Below are 15,639 nucleotides of genomic sequence, written 5' to 3' on the forward strand. Positions count from 1 at the left end.
CTCTCATCTGTTGTATCTTGGACAGTTTGCTCTCGCTCAGGTTGGCGTTGCGTTTGGCTTGATTCTCTTTCTCCTGAGCGTTCTGCTCACGCTGACATGACTTGTGATATGCAGCACGAGCCTTATCCAGCTAAAAGACACAAACACTGTTTATTAGCATGTGGTGTTTTAAAAATGTGGTTTAACACCATTATACATAATTGCAACCAACCAGATGCAGCATGACAAATCTCCAGCATCAAAGATCAAAATAACAGCTAGTGATTTTTAATGAATAACTATATGGATCATGATTTTAGACCAATGAGATTTCACTGTGGGTAGGGTGTGGCATGGGGGCGTGGTCGTGTGTAGGTCTGGGCGGGCCTCCCCACCACCGAGGAGCCAGAATTGGGCGGGAGTGAGGAGAACGGGGGGAAGGGGAGGGAACACAAGACACAGGTGTTAGAGATAATTACAAACCAGGTGACAAGCCTTACCGCTCTCTCTCTCCCGCAGACCGACACACGACTACGCCCCCCATGCCACATAGGGCTATCTACGGTGGCATGTCAAAAAGTGCAGACAAAATCTGTTGCTCTTTCTGTAACACAAATTAACATTCATCGCTATAGTTTTAGCGCTTGTCGCTTCGTATCATGTCTGAACTGGTTGGAACCCGGTTAAGGTGCGTTCTGACACTGGCTTATGGCGCCAAAGCTACCGGAAGTCGCTCGTTTTGAATGAAAGTTGGCGAATTTAAGGGGCCATTGCGAAACGGCAAAGTTGAAAGTTGAGTTTAAAGGGATAGTTCTGACATCATTTACTCAACCTCATGTTTTTCCCAAACCTATATGACTTTTTATCTTCTGCGGAACACAATAGAAGATGTTTTTTTATTTATTCTCCCAATTTTGGAATGCCCAAAATTCCCACTCCTTAGTAGGTACTTGTGGTGGCACAATTACTCGCCTCAATCCGGGTGGCGGAGGACAAGTCTTGGAGAGTCGCCTCCACTTCTGAGACGTCAATCCGCGCATCTGATCACGTGACTCGTTGTGCATGACACCGCGGAGACTCGCAGCATGTGGGGGCTCATACTACTCTCCACGATCCACACACAACTCACCACACGCCCCATTGAGAGCGAGAACCACTAATCACCACCACGAGGAGGTTACCCCATGTGACTCTACTCTCCCTAGCAACCGGGTCAATTTGGTTGCTTAGGAGACCTGGCTGGAGTCACTCAGCACGCCCTGGATTCGACCTTGTGACTCTAGGGGTGATAGTCAGCGTAAATACTCACTGAGCTCACCCCCCTACATCATTTCAATGGAAGTTGATGGATTAAAAAATGACCCAAAAGTATCATAAAAGCAGTCCATGTGGCTAGTGAGTCATATTCCAAGTCTTCTGAAGGCATCCGATTCAGTCAAATTCAGTCAGTTTACATTAAAAATCTTGACATCCATCACCCGTTCATCTATGGCTGAGTAAATTATGACAGAATTATGATTTTGGGGTGAACAATCCTTTAATTATGGAAGCCCATTTCCACCACATAGAGGAGAAAAAAGCGCTTTTGGTACGTCAAAATAATGACTTATAAACAGGCTTCCATACTTTAAGGTTTGTTCGCCTTGACACTGATTTGTGGCATCGATGCTACCAGGAGTCCTTTATTTTCATAGATACTGAAGTTTAGGAACGCTTATGCCCAACAGTATTTGACTGGTGTCAGTGTGAACGCACAACACCCTTCCCGTCACACTTTCACCTTCTTTAATCTCTTCACCCAGGGTTTCTGAGCACGGGAGAAAGCAGTTTCAAGATTGTATGTCTCTCTGAAGCCGCAGAACATCTTCCGCGGGAACGTCTCCTTCTGCCAGGCACGGATACGCTCTCCATCTTCAGAAACCAGAGTCTGAGAGATAGACGAGTGGAGGGCAGACAGACGCTCGGTGGATGAGAAGAAGCACTGCCATGCCCGCATGAGGGAGCCATACAGCGGCCCTGAGACACACAAGAGGACATGAGTGGGACAGATATTAGCAAGCGGTTACATGATTTTAGTGTGATGAAATCACTTACTAGCCTTCTCTGTGTAAAGTTATAGCCAATAAGGGTATAAAGGATTATCATAGTGTGGTGAACAGGGCGGAGCCGAGCCGCGTCTGGGCAGAGCGAGGCTGGGAAGATTAGTGGCAAATGACTTTCACCTGCGTGCCACACTGGCCTCGCGTTCCAGCGAGGGGCGGTGGGAGTACTTTAGGAGAAGAGATAGCGGCAGACGGGAGAGAGATATGCGTGAAGCTGTTTGTGTGTAGTGTGTTGAGCTGAAAAGCCAACAGTGTTTATGTGTAGTGAAGGGATTGAATCGAAGATAGTACACCTCTTGGCGTCCTCGCCATTAGCTGAAGTCCTCAGGTCCCTCGCCGGCCTGCGCCACTCCACAACAGGCCATGCCTGAGCTTCGACAGGACCAAAATCGCCGCTTCCACAAACAGCTTCACGCACCTCTCTCTCCCGTCTGCCGCACCTTAAGTACTCCTGCCACCCCCCGCTGGAACGCGAGACCTGTGTGGCACGTAGGTGAAAGTCATTCGCCACTTATATTCCCAGCCTCGCACTGCCCAGATGCCACTCGGCTCCGCCGTGCTCACCACACATAGATTTTTTGTTCACAGAACCAGAGTGCGTTCGCAGCTGCAGCTGGTTTAACTTACAATACACTTGGCAAACCTACAGACTTATGATGTATGGTCCGGTACCTGTCCGCTTGAGAGCAAAGTGCCCATCCGTTGAACCCTGCAGAAATGTTTGTTTCGAAGGGCCCTTTGAAGTATTTATTTTTTAGACCTTTTGGATTGAAACGACCCTACCTTGTTCTCGCTTCACAGGTTGTGGTTGTCAAATGGTAGTGCTTATGCTGATAATGTTCTGCACTCCATCTGTGACACTTGCTTTGAAATGTTGTACTATTACAAAAACACGTCTTTACATCAGGGTTTACAGTAAGTAATGTGTTGAACTCACGGTTATCTGTGATTGATTTCCATTTGGTGCTCCATTCACTCAGTTGATCGACATACTGTCGCTCCACATGGGCACGGTCCTTCATACACGCCATGATGTCCTTACAAGCCTGGTATGACTCTGATGTCCGCCGCACCGTTCGCACGTAGTTTCCTGGCTAACGGACACAAGTGAAAGGAAATCAGAAATCAAGTTAAAAAGTAATACTTTGCACTGTTTCAAAACCTAGTCAGCAGCCTCTATAGGCAGCATTTTAAGGCATCATAGGCTGTTCAAAAAGGTATTTAACTGCACTGCCTTCTAAGATATTGGTGGAACGACCGGCCCCTCCCTCTCGTCATCGTTGCCCCGCCTCTTAGGGCTCTTAGGGCGTGTGACCGTCGGACATCACTCATGCTTCGCCATTCTTCGGACACTTCCCCGCTCTTCATGGAGCCACGTCTGACCGCGAGGATGCCAGATTTCCCCTTTATTATGAACGCCATTCCTCCCGGACATTTCCAAAAAATGCCTCTCTGAGGCTTGATGCCACACCCACTGTCTCTTGCTCACCTCGCCACACTAGTCATTAAAAATGAAGTACTAGTACTTATATTTTCTAGTCTATAACAAATGTAACTAAATACTTGTCACCCCTGAATAGTGACTAGTAGCAAAGGAATTACTAGCATGTAATAAATAAAACTAGTGATTATTGAATAGATCCTTGCGATAATTGGTTTAAATACTAGTATCTAGTGAATAAGTACTAGTAAGATTACTAAAAAGATAATAGTCGCTATTGGAAGACTTACTAGTAACTAAGAAGTAAATTATAGTAACATTTAACAAGGGAAACTTGTTAAAAGGGCTTGCCATATACACACTTGTAGTCTGAAGTTATTAGCTGATATCTGAAGCCAGGGCTGGACTGGTAATCTGGCATACCGGCATAGGCCGACGCACTTTGGGGCCGATCAGGGGCGGACTGGCCATCGAGCGGGCCGGTGGGTCGCTGCGAAATGTGCCGAATGGGCCACGTTAAGCTAAAATGAGCCGCCGTGTTATGCAGAACGGACCACAAATTGGCCAGTTGCCATGTGAAATCCCGGGCCGATTTCTCATCCCAGTCCAGCCCTGTCTGAAGCACAGATCCCAAAGTCTAATTCATATTGATTAATCGACCTCAATATAGAGTATTGCATTGTTAGCTTAGCCATATGCTAACGACAAACTCACTTATTAGTTTCACACTGTCTGCTACTTTGTCACTGCATGTCGCCAGTGGTGGCCGGTTTGGTCGCTAGTGGTGTTTATGGAGAGTCTAAACAGCACTTTTTCTTTACAATAAATATTATTATTAAAATATTAGGATCACGTGAGCTCTACCGTCTTCTCTCGTATTGGCTGTCAGCTCCAGAAAGTCGCTCTTCATTTGCATCAAGACACGCCCACATCCGGTCACCAACGGTCGCTCGTGTTGCCGGAAGTCGCCAGCTCTCATTGAAAATTAATGAGATGAGGTCGTTTTGTGGCTTCGTCTCGCTGGCAGTGTGAACGCAGCTATAGAAGGCAGCTGCCTTTGTAGTCAACTATGTAGGTTTGGTAAAATCTTTATTCTTACCATCCAGAAACTGAGTTTGTTGAGATCCGCAGGTGGGCCCGTTGAAGGGTCTGCCATGATTTCAACTGGCTGCAAATGAACGAGTCAAAGTCAGTGTGTTTACAAGCATTGGTGTGCGTATACAACATTATACATATCATTTAAGTCCAACGTTGTGTTTTATATTCCACCTGATCCTTTATTTAACTCCCTGAACCAGCTTTGGGGCTACTACTGCTCTACTTTATTGTTACCCCTTAAACTATCAGACTTTCTCTTGACACACAAGGTGAAATTTATTCAGGAGCATCTGGGTTTGTTGATCTGTTTGTTGAAGACATTTCGACAATCCAACAAGAGGCTTCATGGCAAACAGAGGACCCTGCAGCTGTTCAACATTTGGCACATTTGCGTTTCCCAGAGCTGTTTTTTTTTTATCCCATCAAATGTTTCCATCAACATGCAATTTTCTTCTTATTTTGACATTCAATTTGTTCTCTGTGTTTGCTTCTTTGTAGTACAGCTGGACATACTCACCATGCAGTGTTTTGTCTAAGACTCTTGACACATTTTCTAAGAAAATGCACATTGATAACGGGAAACTGACATTTTGCTTCCAAAAATGAATGTACCCTGAACTCAACCCCATTATGCTGAATTACTGACAAGCACCATCCCCCATCAAACACTTGCAACAATTCAAATGTGATGACATTGTCCTCTTGCGTGTCTGGTAGCGGGATCTGATCCTGTGGAAACCAGGAAGTAATCCAGTTCACATAAACAATGTTGAGCATGATTCGGAGGTTGCAGTTTCGCTCTAAAATGAAATTTGTACTCCACTGATGTAGGTTTTGGGTCTGGGTATGTGCTTAATAAAATGCATTCCTATTTACTGTACTGCATCATTAATAACTAAAAATACTACTTGCTTTTGGCGCCACCCTGTGGACATTTCAGGCAGATACTGAAGTTCAAACATGCTCACAAACATTTTTAAATAAATTAAAAATATTTGGGACCTTTAAGTAATTGTAGAATCAATAATATTTGAATCGCCTCTGGAGTTGCGAGTTTGAATCCAGGGCGTGCTGAGTGACTCCAGCCAGGTCTCCTAAGCAACCAAATTGGCCCAGTTGCTAGGGAGGGTAGAGTCACATGGGGTAACCTCCTCATGGTCGCGATTAGTGGTTCTCGCTCTCAAAGGGGCGTGTGGTGATTTGTGTGTGGATCGTGGAGAGTAGCATGAGCCTCCACATGCTGTGAGTCTCCTAAGCAACCAAATTGGCCCGGTTGCTAGGGAGGGTAGAGTCACATGGGGTGATTAGTGGTTCTCGCTCTCAAAGGGGCGTGTGGTGAGTTGTGTGTGGATCGTGGGAGAGTAGCATGAGCCTCCATATGCTGTGAGTCTCCTAAGCAACCAAATTGGCCCGGTTGCTAGGGAGGGTAGTCACATGGGGTGATTAGTGGTTCTCGCTCTCAATGGGGCGTGTGGTGAGTTGTGTGTGGATCGTGGAGAGTAGCATGAGCCTCCACATGCTGTGAGTCTCCTAAGCAACCAAATTGGCCCGGTTGCTAGGGAGGGTAGAGTCACATGGGGTAACCTCCTCGTGGTGGTGATTAGTGGTTCTCTCAATGGGGCGTGTGGTGAGTTGTGTGTGGATCGTGGAGAGTAGCATGAGTCTCCACATGCTGTGAGTCTCCGCGGTGTCATGCACAACGAGTCACGTGATCAGATGCGCAGATTGGTGGTCTCAGAAGCGGACGCAACTGAGACTCGTCCTCCGCCACCCGGATTGAGGCGAATAACCGTGCCACCTATGAAGTATTGGGATTTGGGCATTCAAAATTGGGAGAAAAGGGGATTCAAAATAACAATAATAATAATAATAATAATAATAATAATAATGAAAATTTGATAATAGAATATTTGAATCGCAAATATCTAGTTATATTTTGCTCACATCGAAAAGCATAATTTTATTTTAATAATTTTAATAATTTATTTATTTAACCACATTTCTGTCAAAATACCATATATTCTACAATCAGTGTCAATACAGGAACTGCAAAGTACATTTATGTAAATGTGATGATGTGTGGATTGAAAAACCTGTAATTACCGATGTGCATGGCGGGATGATTTCCTGTTTACCTCGTCACTGTTGTTTAGAACGTCGGGTCTGTTGAATCTGGTTTCAATGTAGCTTCAGCACTGAGCCTTTACGGTTCTCATAACATACGGGTATAACAGAGAATTGTGTCTAATTTAAATGGGCTGTGCCACTCATTTAATATGAAAACCGAAAGTTCATCAGCACTGTACGGGTGAGACCAGTCCCACTTTGGTCGAATGTGCCAAGCGCTATTCTGTCACACTTTTAGATGATTTGGCTTCTGGTGTTTCAAATTGGCAGCGCTTGATTGTTTTGCCGATGGGCCCACCCGGTGCTCCCGATGGCATCCCTGGATTCAACCCCAAAGCATTTAGAAAATGCCACTTGCTACAGTGTAGATGGATGACCAAGAGAGACAAATTACACACTGTGGTTTCAGTCTTCAAATATCCCAGACCCCCCAGAAGAGTTAAGAGACCCCCAAGAGCTCTGACTCAGTTTGAGCACTGTGTGGTTTAGTGGATAAAACACAGTGTAACAGGATGCTAACAACTCAATGTCATAAGCAGCAAGTCCTGCATTAGTTCACCCAAAAATGAACATTTCTGCCATCATTTACTCAACCTGCTGTTCTAGCTTCAGTCGACATTCACTGCGCCTTTTATCCCATACAATGAAAGTGAATGGTTTGTACTATAATTTTTGGATGACCTGTCCCTTTTAAGAGTTCACATAGCAATGTTTAAGGCAAGATCATTTGACCGCCTGTACTGTGATGCATGTGTGTATATGCACGCACGTACTGAATGCTTAAAAATGATGCCAATTAAAAAAGTTGAGGATAAAGTTCTGGGCGCTATCCAGTGAATGCCAGTGTCTCTGTGACTCATCGCATGAGCGTGCAAGACTGAATCTATAGTTAGACCTGATGAGAAACATGTGCTGTCCATTACATGCTTCATCTCTATAGGGGAATATAATCTTTAAATGAAAGTTGAAAAGATTATAGAATCATAATGAAGAGATACAAAGCAGCCAATCATTTCTGGCTGACACTGCATGTGCATGTAAATATACATGTGTTTATGAGCATACTGTAAGGGCGTGTCTGTGTGGGTTGCTATTGGAATCTGGGAACAGAAATAGAATTCCCCCTCCCGAAATTCCACCCACCATTCGAGCGATCCCCAAATAAGCTAGAAGGTCATCTTACACACATGCTATTCCCTTTCAGCCTTCACAACACATGCTCTGTGTAAAAGACACATACTAGTGCCAGATATGAACTTATTAAGGGCCGGTATTTTCCCTCTGGAATTGATTTTCAGGGAACGATTTTCTAACACATGCTGCAGCATAAAGTGTGAAGTCCCTTTATGTCAAATAGTTGATTCAACTCATTTAAATGGTCACTAGAGTTTCTAAACCAGGGTCAGAAATGAACCATAGCTCGGGGCAAAAATATTTAAATATGGGAGGAAATGCCCCTGTAATTAATTGTATTGTTTATATTTGTAAAATGTGACAAATTCCTTATTATTCTATTCTAAGTCAAATTATACTATAAAATAAAATATTAGTTCCAGAGTAACAATTTACAGAGTTATTTACATATACAGTATACATATATCATGAGATGTATATATACACATATATAAATATACTGTATATGTAAATATGCAAATACATATCAGTGTAAACGCTTATGTTGTTATTTTAATGTATATTTGCAGCTTATGTAGACGGAGAGATTACGTAGTAGTTTAATATTGAGATTTAAAGACTATTCTTCTGTTTTAAAAAAATATAGAATTTGTTCAAATATAAAAAAATAAATAATATATATATATATATATATATATATATTGTTTTTTACATATAAATTTTTTTTTTTATCTTGTAATTTCTTTCCTCTCAACAGGCATAAAACACGTTGTGCATAATAACACATATATTCATGCATTTGTAAATGCATATAAATCTGAAAAGAATTATAGTAATAATAATAATAATCCAGATAAACAATGCCCAAGTTATAAAATAATGTATAAACATTTGATTAATTATATAGACACAAATCATTAAAAGTAGCACAAAAAATATATATACTTTAAACAACACAACTCTATACATTTCTATATATGATTGTTGTGTATTCGTATATAATCAGCCCTTGCCTTCCCTCATGTGACCCATGTGACCATGTGACCCATACACGCTTTAGTGGTCTTCACATCAGAACATATATATATATATATATATATATACACATACACACACACACCAGTCAGTCACAACATTAAAACCACCTGCCTAATATTGTGGAGGTCACAGTGCTTAAAATCATGCAGATATGGGTCAGGAGCTTCAGTTAATGTTCACATCAACCATCAGAATTGTGCAAAATGTGATCTCAGTGATTTGGACTGTGGCATGATTGTTGGGGTCAGACGGGCTGGTTTGAGTATTTCTGGGATTGTCACACACAACAGTCTCTAGAATTTACTCAGAATGGTGCCAAAAACAAAAAACATCCAGTGAGCGTCAGATCTGTGGTTGGAAATGTCTTGTTGATGAGAGAGGTCAGCAGAGAATGGACAGACTGGTTCAAACATATAATATAATGCTTAGATATAGCTGATATACTGTATTATGATTAGAAAAACACAATCTCAAAGCCCTGATAATCAAATACCCCGGGCAAATGATGCTCTTTAATACTAATCTAAACACACGACTAGAACTACAACAAAACATCTTTAACATCTGGACTAATTTCATATCTTATTGTGATGCATATATACTGTTTTCAGATACAACAAATATACATTAGAATAACATTTTAAGTGACTCGTTTTCATGTCATAATTATCCAGGATGGCGTCTTCTCAAAGACAGTATGCATGAAAGCAGCATTGCTCATTTAACTTATAAAACGATTTGTTTTACAACTGTAACAATCCACACAGAGACTGAATCTGTGCATGTGTTTGCACTATATTGCTGTTGATATGACGTTTCCAGCCAATGACAGCCTTGTGTGACACACATCCAAACTATTTAAAAACAAGCAGTTTTTAAGAGCTCATATTAATGGAGAGACTAAATAATTGTACTTTTAAAATGTACTGTAGGTGTTACACCGCAGGATTAATAAAGTAAACGGCAAAAAGTTACAAATAGTTACAGCACCTAAAATGATAAAGTTTACCTTTGACATTCATATACATTTAAACCAAATGTCTTGTTATATCAGGACATGTTATTGGTCAACTAAACACATGTACAAAACAAACACACTGAGAAATGTCTTAAGCAAGTCTTACCTCTCACCCAGAGGCTTTTCCTTCCAATCTTTGGCTTGTTTTGTCTCCTTTAGTATCCTTTACTTCTCTTCCATGTCTGTCTGTCTGTCTGTCTGTCTGCCTCAATCAGCTGTTGTGGAGCTGCATATGTACACACATGCATGTGTGTCTTCTCTCTCACACACACACGCACACACTTACACACATTCTCTCTCATCTTGGTGTAAATGAATTGTCAGGTGTGAAAGTTAAGTGTGTTTCAGAATGTGAGAGTTATGTCAGCTCTCTGCCAATCACAGCTCAGAGCGAAAAACTGTTGACAAGTGAAGCATTTAGTGCATGTTAAAAAGCAAACACATCGTTCTGCATTCGATTGAACACAATTGACATTTGCATATCAAAATCGACAGTTATTACAGTGTTTTTGTATTGGACTCAAAACAGTAACATTGCTCAGTGAGTTTGAATGTTGTCACTATTGTTTTATATCAGAGTTCATCACCTTGACTACCGGAGTGTTGATGTACCTGAAGTTGCCCTTAATTTATATTTATACTGCCTACATAAACAAAAACAACAAATATGCATAACAGTACTTTTAAACAATATGCAACGTTGTTGTCCCCATCACGACCTCATTATGCGCATCATTGATGCAGCAAGTGTCATCCGATATTTATATCATAAATAACATATTTTATTTGTAGGGACTGATCAGATATGACAAACCGATGGTTTATTTATAATTAATTATTAATACAGTTTGTAAAAACGATGAATTTAAATGCACAATCCAGAAATAATAATAGGCAAAGTATGTAGAAAGGTTTTCACTCATAAGAACATTTAATATTTAATTGCTGTTTTTTCTCGTTCTTATGTTATTATGTAAAAACGCCATAAACCGACGTGACATTTGTGAAAGCGACACTTATCTATTGGCTACATGATGAGGGAAACCAGCTAAAATGGTTTGAAACCAGCAGAATTTGACGTCTGAGATATCGGTATGATCAGGGCTGGACTTGTAATCTGGCACACCGGGCATTTTCCCGGTGGGCTGACGCACTTTGGGGCTGATCAGGGGCGGACTGACCATCGGGAGAACCGAGCAGGCCGGTGGGTCGGCCGCGAAACGTGCTGAATGGGCCGCGATAAGCTAAAATGAGCCGTTGTGTTATGCAGAACGGACCACAAAACGGTGCCGCAATATGCAGAAAATATGGGCCAGTTGCCATGTAAAATCCCAGGCTGATTTCTCTTCGCAGTCCAGCCCTGGGTATGATATACATTAATGCTGCACGATTGACTGAACTAAGATTGAAATCACAACATGGCCTTGCATTATAACTAAACCTTGTAAGGCTGCGTTTCTGCATTGTGTGAGCAAGCGGCGCCCTCTAGCGGTCTCGATTGCATTATCCATTGCCCGTTATACCACTATAATACAGAATTTATAGGTGGTATTATGTTCCTTTGGTTTAAACTTTTTATTGTTCCATGATGTGGTTGGCATTTCCATGGATTTGCCCAACCTATGCATAGTATGAATTTGTAATGTTCTATCAGATACAGTACCATCGGCATTTCGGTTAGAAGCACAAAGATATAGTAATACACTTTGTAAGAACTCTGTGAATTTAAATGCACAATCCACAAATAATAATAGCCAATATACAGGACTGGACTGGGAAGAGAAATCGGCCCAGGATTTTACATGGAAACTGGCCCAAAGGAGGGGGGGGGGTGTTTGCTGTCATATCGTGGCTGCGTTTTGAGGTCCGTTCTGCATAACACGGCGGCTCATTTTAGCTCATCGCGGTTCATTCGGCATGTTTCGCGGCCGACACACTGGCCTGCTCGGTTCTCCCGATGGACAGTCCTCCCCTGATCAGCCCCAAAGTGCGTCGGCCCACCGGAAAATGCACGGTATGCCAGATTACCAGTCCAGCCCTGCCGATATATGTAGAAAGGTTGGCACTCCTAAGAACATTTAATATTTAATTGTTATTCTTTCTTGTTTTTATATTAATGTGGTGGAATATAACACCATAAACAGAGATGACAGTAGTGAAAATAGCCTTTACCTACAGGCTATATGAAGGAAACCATTAAAAATGCTTTAAAATCAGCAGATTTTGACTTTTGAGGCTACATGATCGATTGAATTAAGGTTGAAATTGCTATATGGACTTGTGCTACTACGAACATTAAAAGACTGCATTTCTGCATTGTGTGAGCAAGCGGCGCCCTCTAGCGGTTTGGATGTCATTATTTATTGTCCACTAAAATACAGAATTTAAAAGGTGGATTTTGTTCCTTTGGGTTAAACTTTTTATTTTTCCAGGATGTGGTTGACATTTCCGTGGAATTGCCCAGCATATGCAAAGTATGAATTTGTAATGTTCAATTATATACAGTACATACATGTGAGTTCTGCTATTTTCTTAACAATCATTACATTACAATATGTAGTTACTTGTTTACTTTATTATATATAACAAATTATGAATGTGAGTACATAAAATAATCTGATTAATTTTGCATCTTCAGAAGTTTTAACAAATTCTGTTCTTCAATAAACTTTTTATTGACGGGAGATGTTGAAATAAGACAAGAAATGGCAGTTTACACTTTTTCTTTAGCAGTTTTTAGCCTTTATAGATATTTTTAGCTAGTATTATATTTGTTATGTAGCTTAATTAATTTTAAACAATTTCATCTTGAGATAACTATAGTTACTGTGGTAAAACCATGATCATTTTTACCAGTTACTATTGTACAAATATCAGAGTTAACCTACCGCATGGTTAAAGGGATAAAGCTATCGGGCATCCTGCGCAGGATTTCAGAAAACAATTTTGCTTCCTGTCCTACAGAACAGTTCATGTTTTGAGTACTTTAGAGTGCTGTAGAGTTCAACCAAAAATAAACAGGAATAAATTCAACAATAGAATAATTATAATTTATTCAAACATCTTAAGCAGAGCTTATGTATCATCATATTCATCAATTAATGTACAGAACAATAGAAATATCTGACATATATATATATATATATATATATATATATACACACACACATATATATATATATATATATATATATATATATATATTCCTTTAATTCTGCATACATTTCCACACACACATATATAGTATATATATATATATATATTTCCTTTGTTCCTATATCCTTAAATATATTCTCAAATGAAATGGAGTTACGCATTACTCCTATAAAACAACCACTGCCATAGCAAACACACACACATACACGCACGCACGCACACACACACAGAGTCTGTATTAGGGTACGTGTGTGTGTTTGTGTAGGCTGAACGAAGCTCACTGAAGCAATAGAAACGATGGGTTCTTTAATTGTGTTCTGATCTTTGGAAGACTGATTCTGCTTATGGTATTAAAATGCTTAAAGACTTAATCCCTATATGGAACTGTAATTATAGGAATGATGTTGTTGTTGTTGTTTTTAGAGCCTTTACTGTTTTAAGTCAACATGAAATACTGTTTGCAACCCATTACACTTCTGTAATCTGATGCATTTCTGATTGCAACTAAATACTTAATACTGAATGAGTAAAAAAAGTTTGGCAGGACTTGAATTTTATCCATTAAGAATCGATTGGATTGTAAAAAACATGGTCTCTAAATGACAGGTGGTTGAAGGGGAGGGACTGAAATGTAAGTATCGTCCTTTATTATATTTCAAATGAAAGTTTTTTTGTTTGTTTGGAATGACATGCACCGATGAATGGTGCAGAATAAGACCTGGAATGAGCATTAAGGAGGTAAACAGGGTCATTTTGGATTTCATGTCGACTTCAGTTATGGTCATTATCGTATGAATCAAAGCCTGCACGTCGTGATGCTAAAATATGCACAATAGCCTCATTTTGTATGAATATATTAATATCATATTACTAAAATCCTTCACGTTTGATCTAGCCAAAAACAATGAAAGAGGTACATTCTCTCTGTCTGTCTCTGAATGGCTCTGGACGTTTGTCATCCTAGCTTCAACTGGGAGGACAAGCGTGCTCAGAAGTAAAAGAGGGAGAAGATTGCTTTGCTTTCACTCCGTGAGTGTTCGCTCTGCACGCGTTTCCATGTCAGTTCTCCTTCGCAATCCTCCACATCCAGTGCGTGTCCTTCAGCGGACGTCTTTCCCTTTTATTCCAAGTGCTTTTCGTCTGTATAACCCAACTCTTTCTATCCTCTAACTGACTGTCACTCTCTAAATCTCTCTAGCTCTGTGTCCCCTCGTCCCTCATGCGTTCGTTCTGCCCATCAGAGGAAACAGTGGAGACAGAGAAAGCAGAGGAGAGCCTAGAAAAGATGGAAGGGGGAAAAGAAAAACAAAAGAAAAGAAAAGGAGGCAAAGCATGAGGTAAGAAACAAAAGTGCTGGATATTCTGATCATCTATAGACTTAGATGAAGAATTTGGCACAATTAAAGTTATGTAAGTGCTTGGTATGTAATTATAGGTCACATCAAGTTGTGGTATTTCAAATAATTGCCATGCTTAACAAATGAATGAGGTGTAACTCAATGGATTGGATGATTTTGAGTCATTTATCCTTAAATGGAACATGAAAAATCATAACTGAATGCATTTATGTTCATATACACTACTAGTCAAACATCTAGACACATTTTCGACTGAATTTACGTTCCTCATGATCTTAAAAACACATTTGATCATAAGGTGTATTCTGAAAGGCTTGACCTTTGTTTTGTGGACCACTATAACTTGATATGAAGTTACTCGATAGTCAACAAGTGTCCAGCGCTCATGGGAACTACTTCAATATTGTTTAAAAAGCATCTCAGGATGCACCTAATCAAGTCGCGTGAGGGAATGCTCATATATTTGTGGTCACTACGTAATTGCTATATTTCCATTAGTGTTATTTCATAGGTTTGATGACTTTAGTATTAGTCTAAAATGTGGAAAATTATGCTAATAGGGTCCAAAAAATGAACAGGCGTGTCCAAATACTTGACTGGTAGAGCGAAGTAAAACTATATGTTTACGTGAAAGAAAATCTGTACTGTAGGCGTAAAAAACATTGAGGGCAGAGTATTTATTTACTTAGCTGCAGGCAGAACTATCCATGCAGAGCAAAATTGATATGAAACAATGGACCATTTCTAGAAAAAACAAAGAATAGTACTTTTCAAGACTTTTACTTAAAGGAATAGTTCACCACTATAAAGGAAAATCCTGTCAGCACCTACTCAGCCTCATGTCGTTCCAAACCTGTGCGGCTGTGGCTCAGGTGGTAGAGCGGGTCAGCTGCCAATGGCAGGGTTGGAGACTCCATGTGCCGAAGTGTCCTTGGGCAAGACACTGAACCCCAAGTTGCTCCCAATGGCAGGCTAACACCTTACATAGCAGCTCTGCCATCATTGGTGTATGAATGTGTGTGAATGGGTGATTGGGACACAGAGTAAAGCACTTTGATAACATCTAAGGCTAAAAAAGTGCTCTATAAGTCCAGACCATTTACCATTTTTTTTATTTCTTCTGTGGAACACAACAGGAGATATTAAGCATTAATAACCTCAGTCACCATTCACTTTCATTGTCGTTAA

The 15,639-nt window shown here is 40.5% G+C and overlaps 2 protein-coding genes across 6 annotated transcripts in view; both read right to left on the bottom strand.

The window, feature by feature from the left end:
- Positions 1-10,205, bottom strand: part of zgc:91999 (uncharacterized protein LOC445104 homolog) — a 14,109-nt gene extending 3,904 nt beyond the window's left edge. Inside the window, exons 1-5 of one of the 2 annotated variants that reach the window (XM_052113675.1) lie at positions 6,724-6,865; positions 4,622-4,690; positions 3,019-3,175; positions 1,760-1,995; positions 1-130 (exon numbers count right to left, since the gene is read on the bottom strand). The exon at positions 1-130 is cut by the window's left edge and continues 26 nt beyond it. In XM_052113675.1, coding sequence (XP_051969635.1) covers positions 1-130; positions 1,760-1,995; positions 3,019-3,175; positions 4,622-4,678 — 580 coding nt within the window. In that variant the 5' untranslated portion in view covers positions 4,679-4,690; positions 6,724-6,865. Of the gene's footprint in view, positions 131-1,759; positions 1,996-3,018; positions 3,176-4,621; positions 4,691-6,723; positions 6,866-10,043 lie in introns of those variants that run through there. The other variant, XM_052113674.1, reaches the window with a different exon arrangement.
- Positions 10,206-13,131: 2,926 nt separating this feature from the next.
- Positions 13,132-15,639, bottom strand: part of LOC127634197 (SH3 and multiple ankyrin repeat domains protein 1) — a 64,219-nt gene continuing 61,711 nt past the window's right edge. For all 4 annotated transcript variants that reach the window (XM_052113639.1, XM_052113641.1, XM_052113640.1 and 1 more), the window contains one exon: positions 13,132-14,369. In XM_052113639.1, the coding sequence (XP_051969599.1) occupies positions 14,288-14,369 (82 nt within the window). In that variant the 3' untranslated portion in view covers positions 13,132-14,287. The remainder of the gene's footprint in view (positions 14,370-15,639) is intronic.

The sequence above is a fragment of the Xyrauchen texanus genome, chromosome 41 (assembly GCF_025860055.1).
Source record: "Xyrauchen texanus isolate HMW12.3.18 chromosome 41, RBS_HiC_50CHRs, whole genome shotgun sequence".
NCBI classification, from domain to species: domain Eukaryota; kingdom Metazoa; phylum Chordata; class Actinopteri; order Cypriniformes; family Catostomidae; genus Xyrauchen; species Xyrauchen texanus.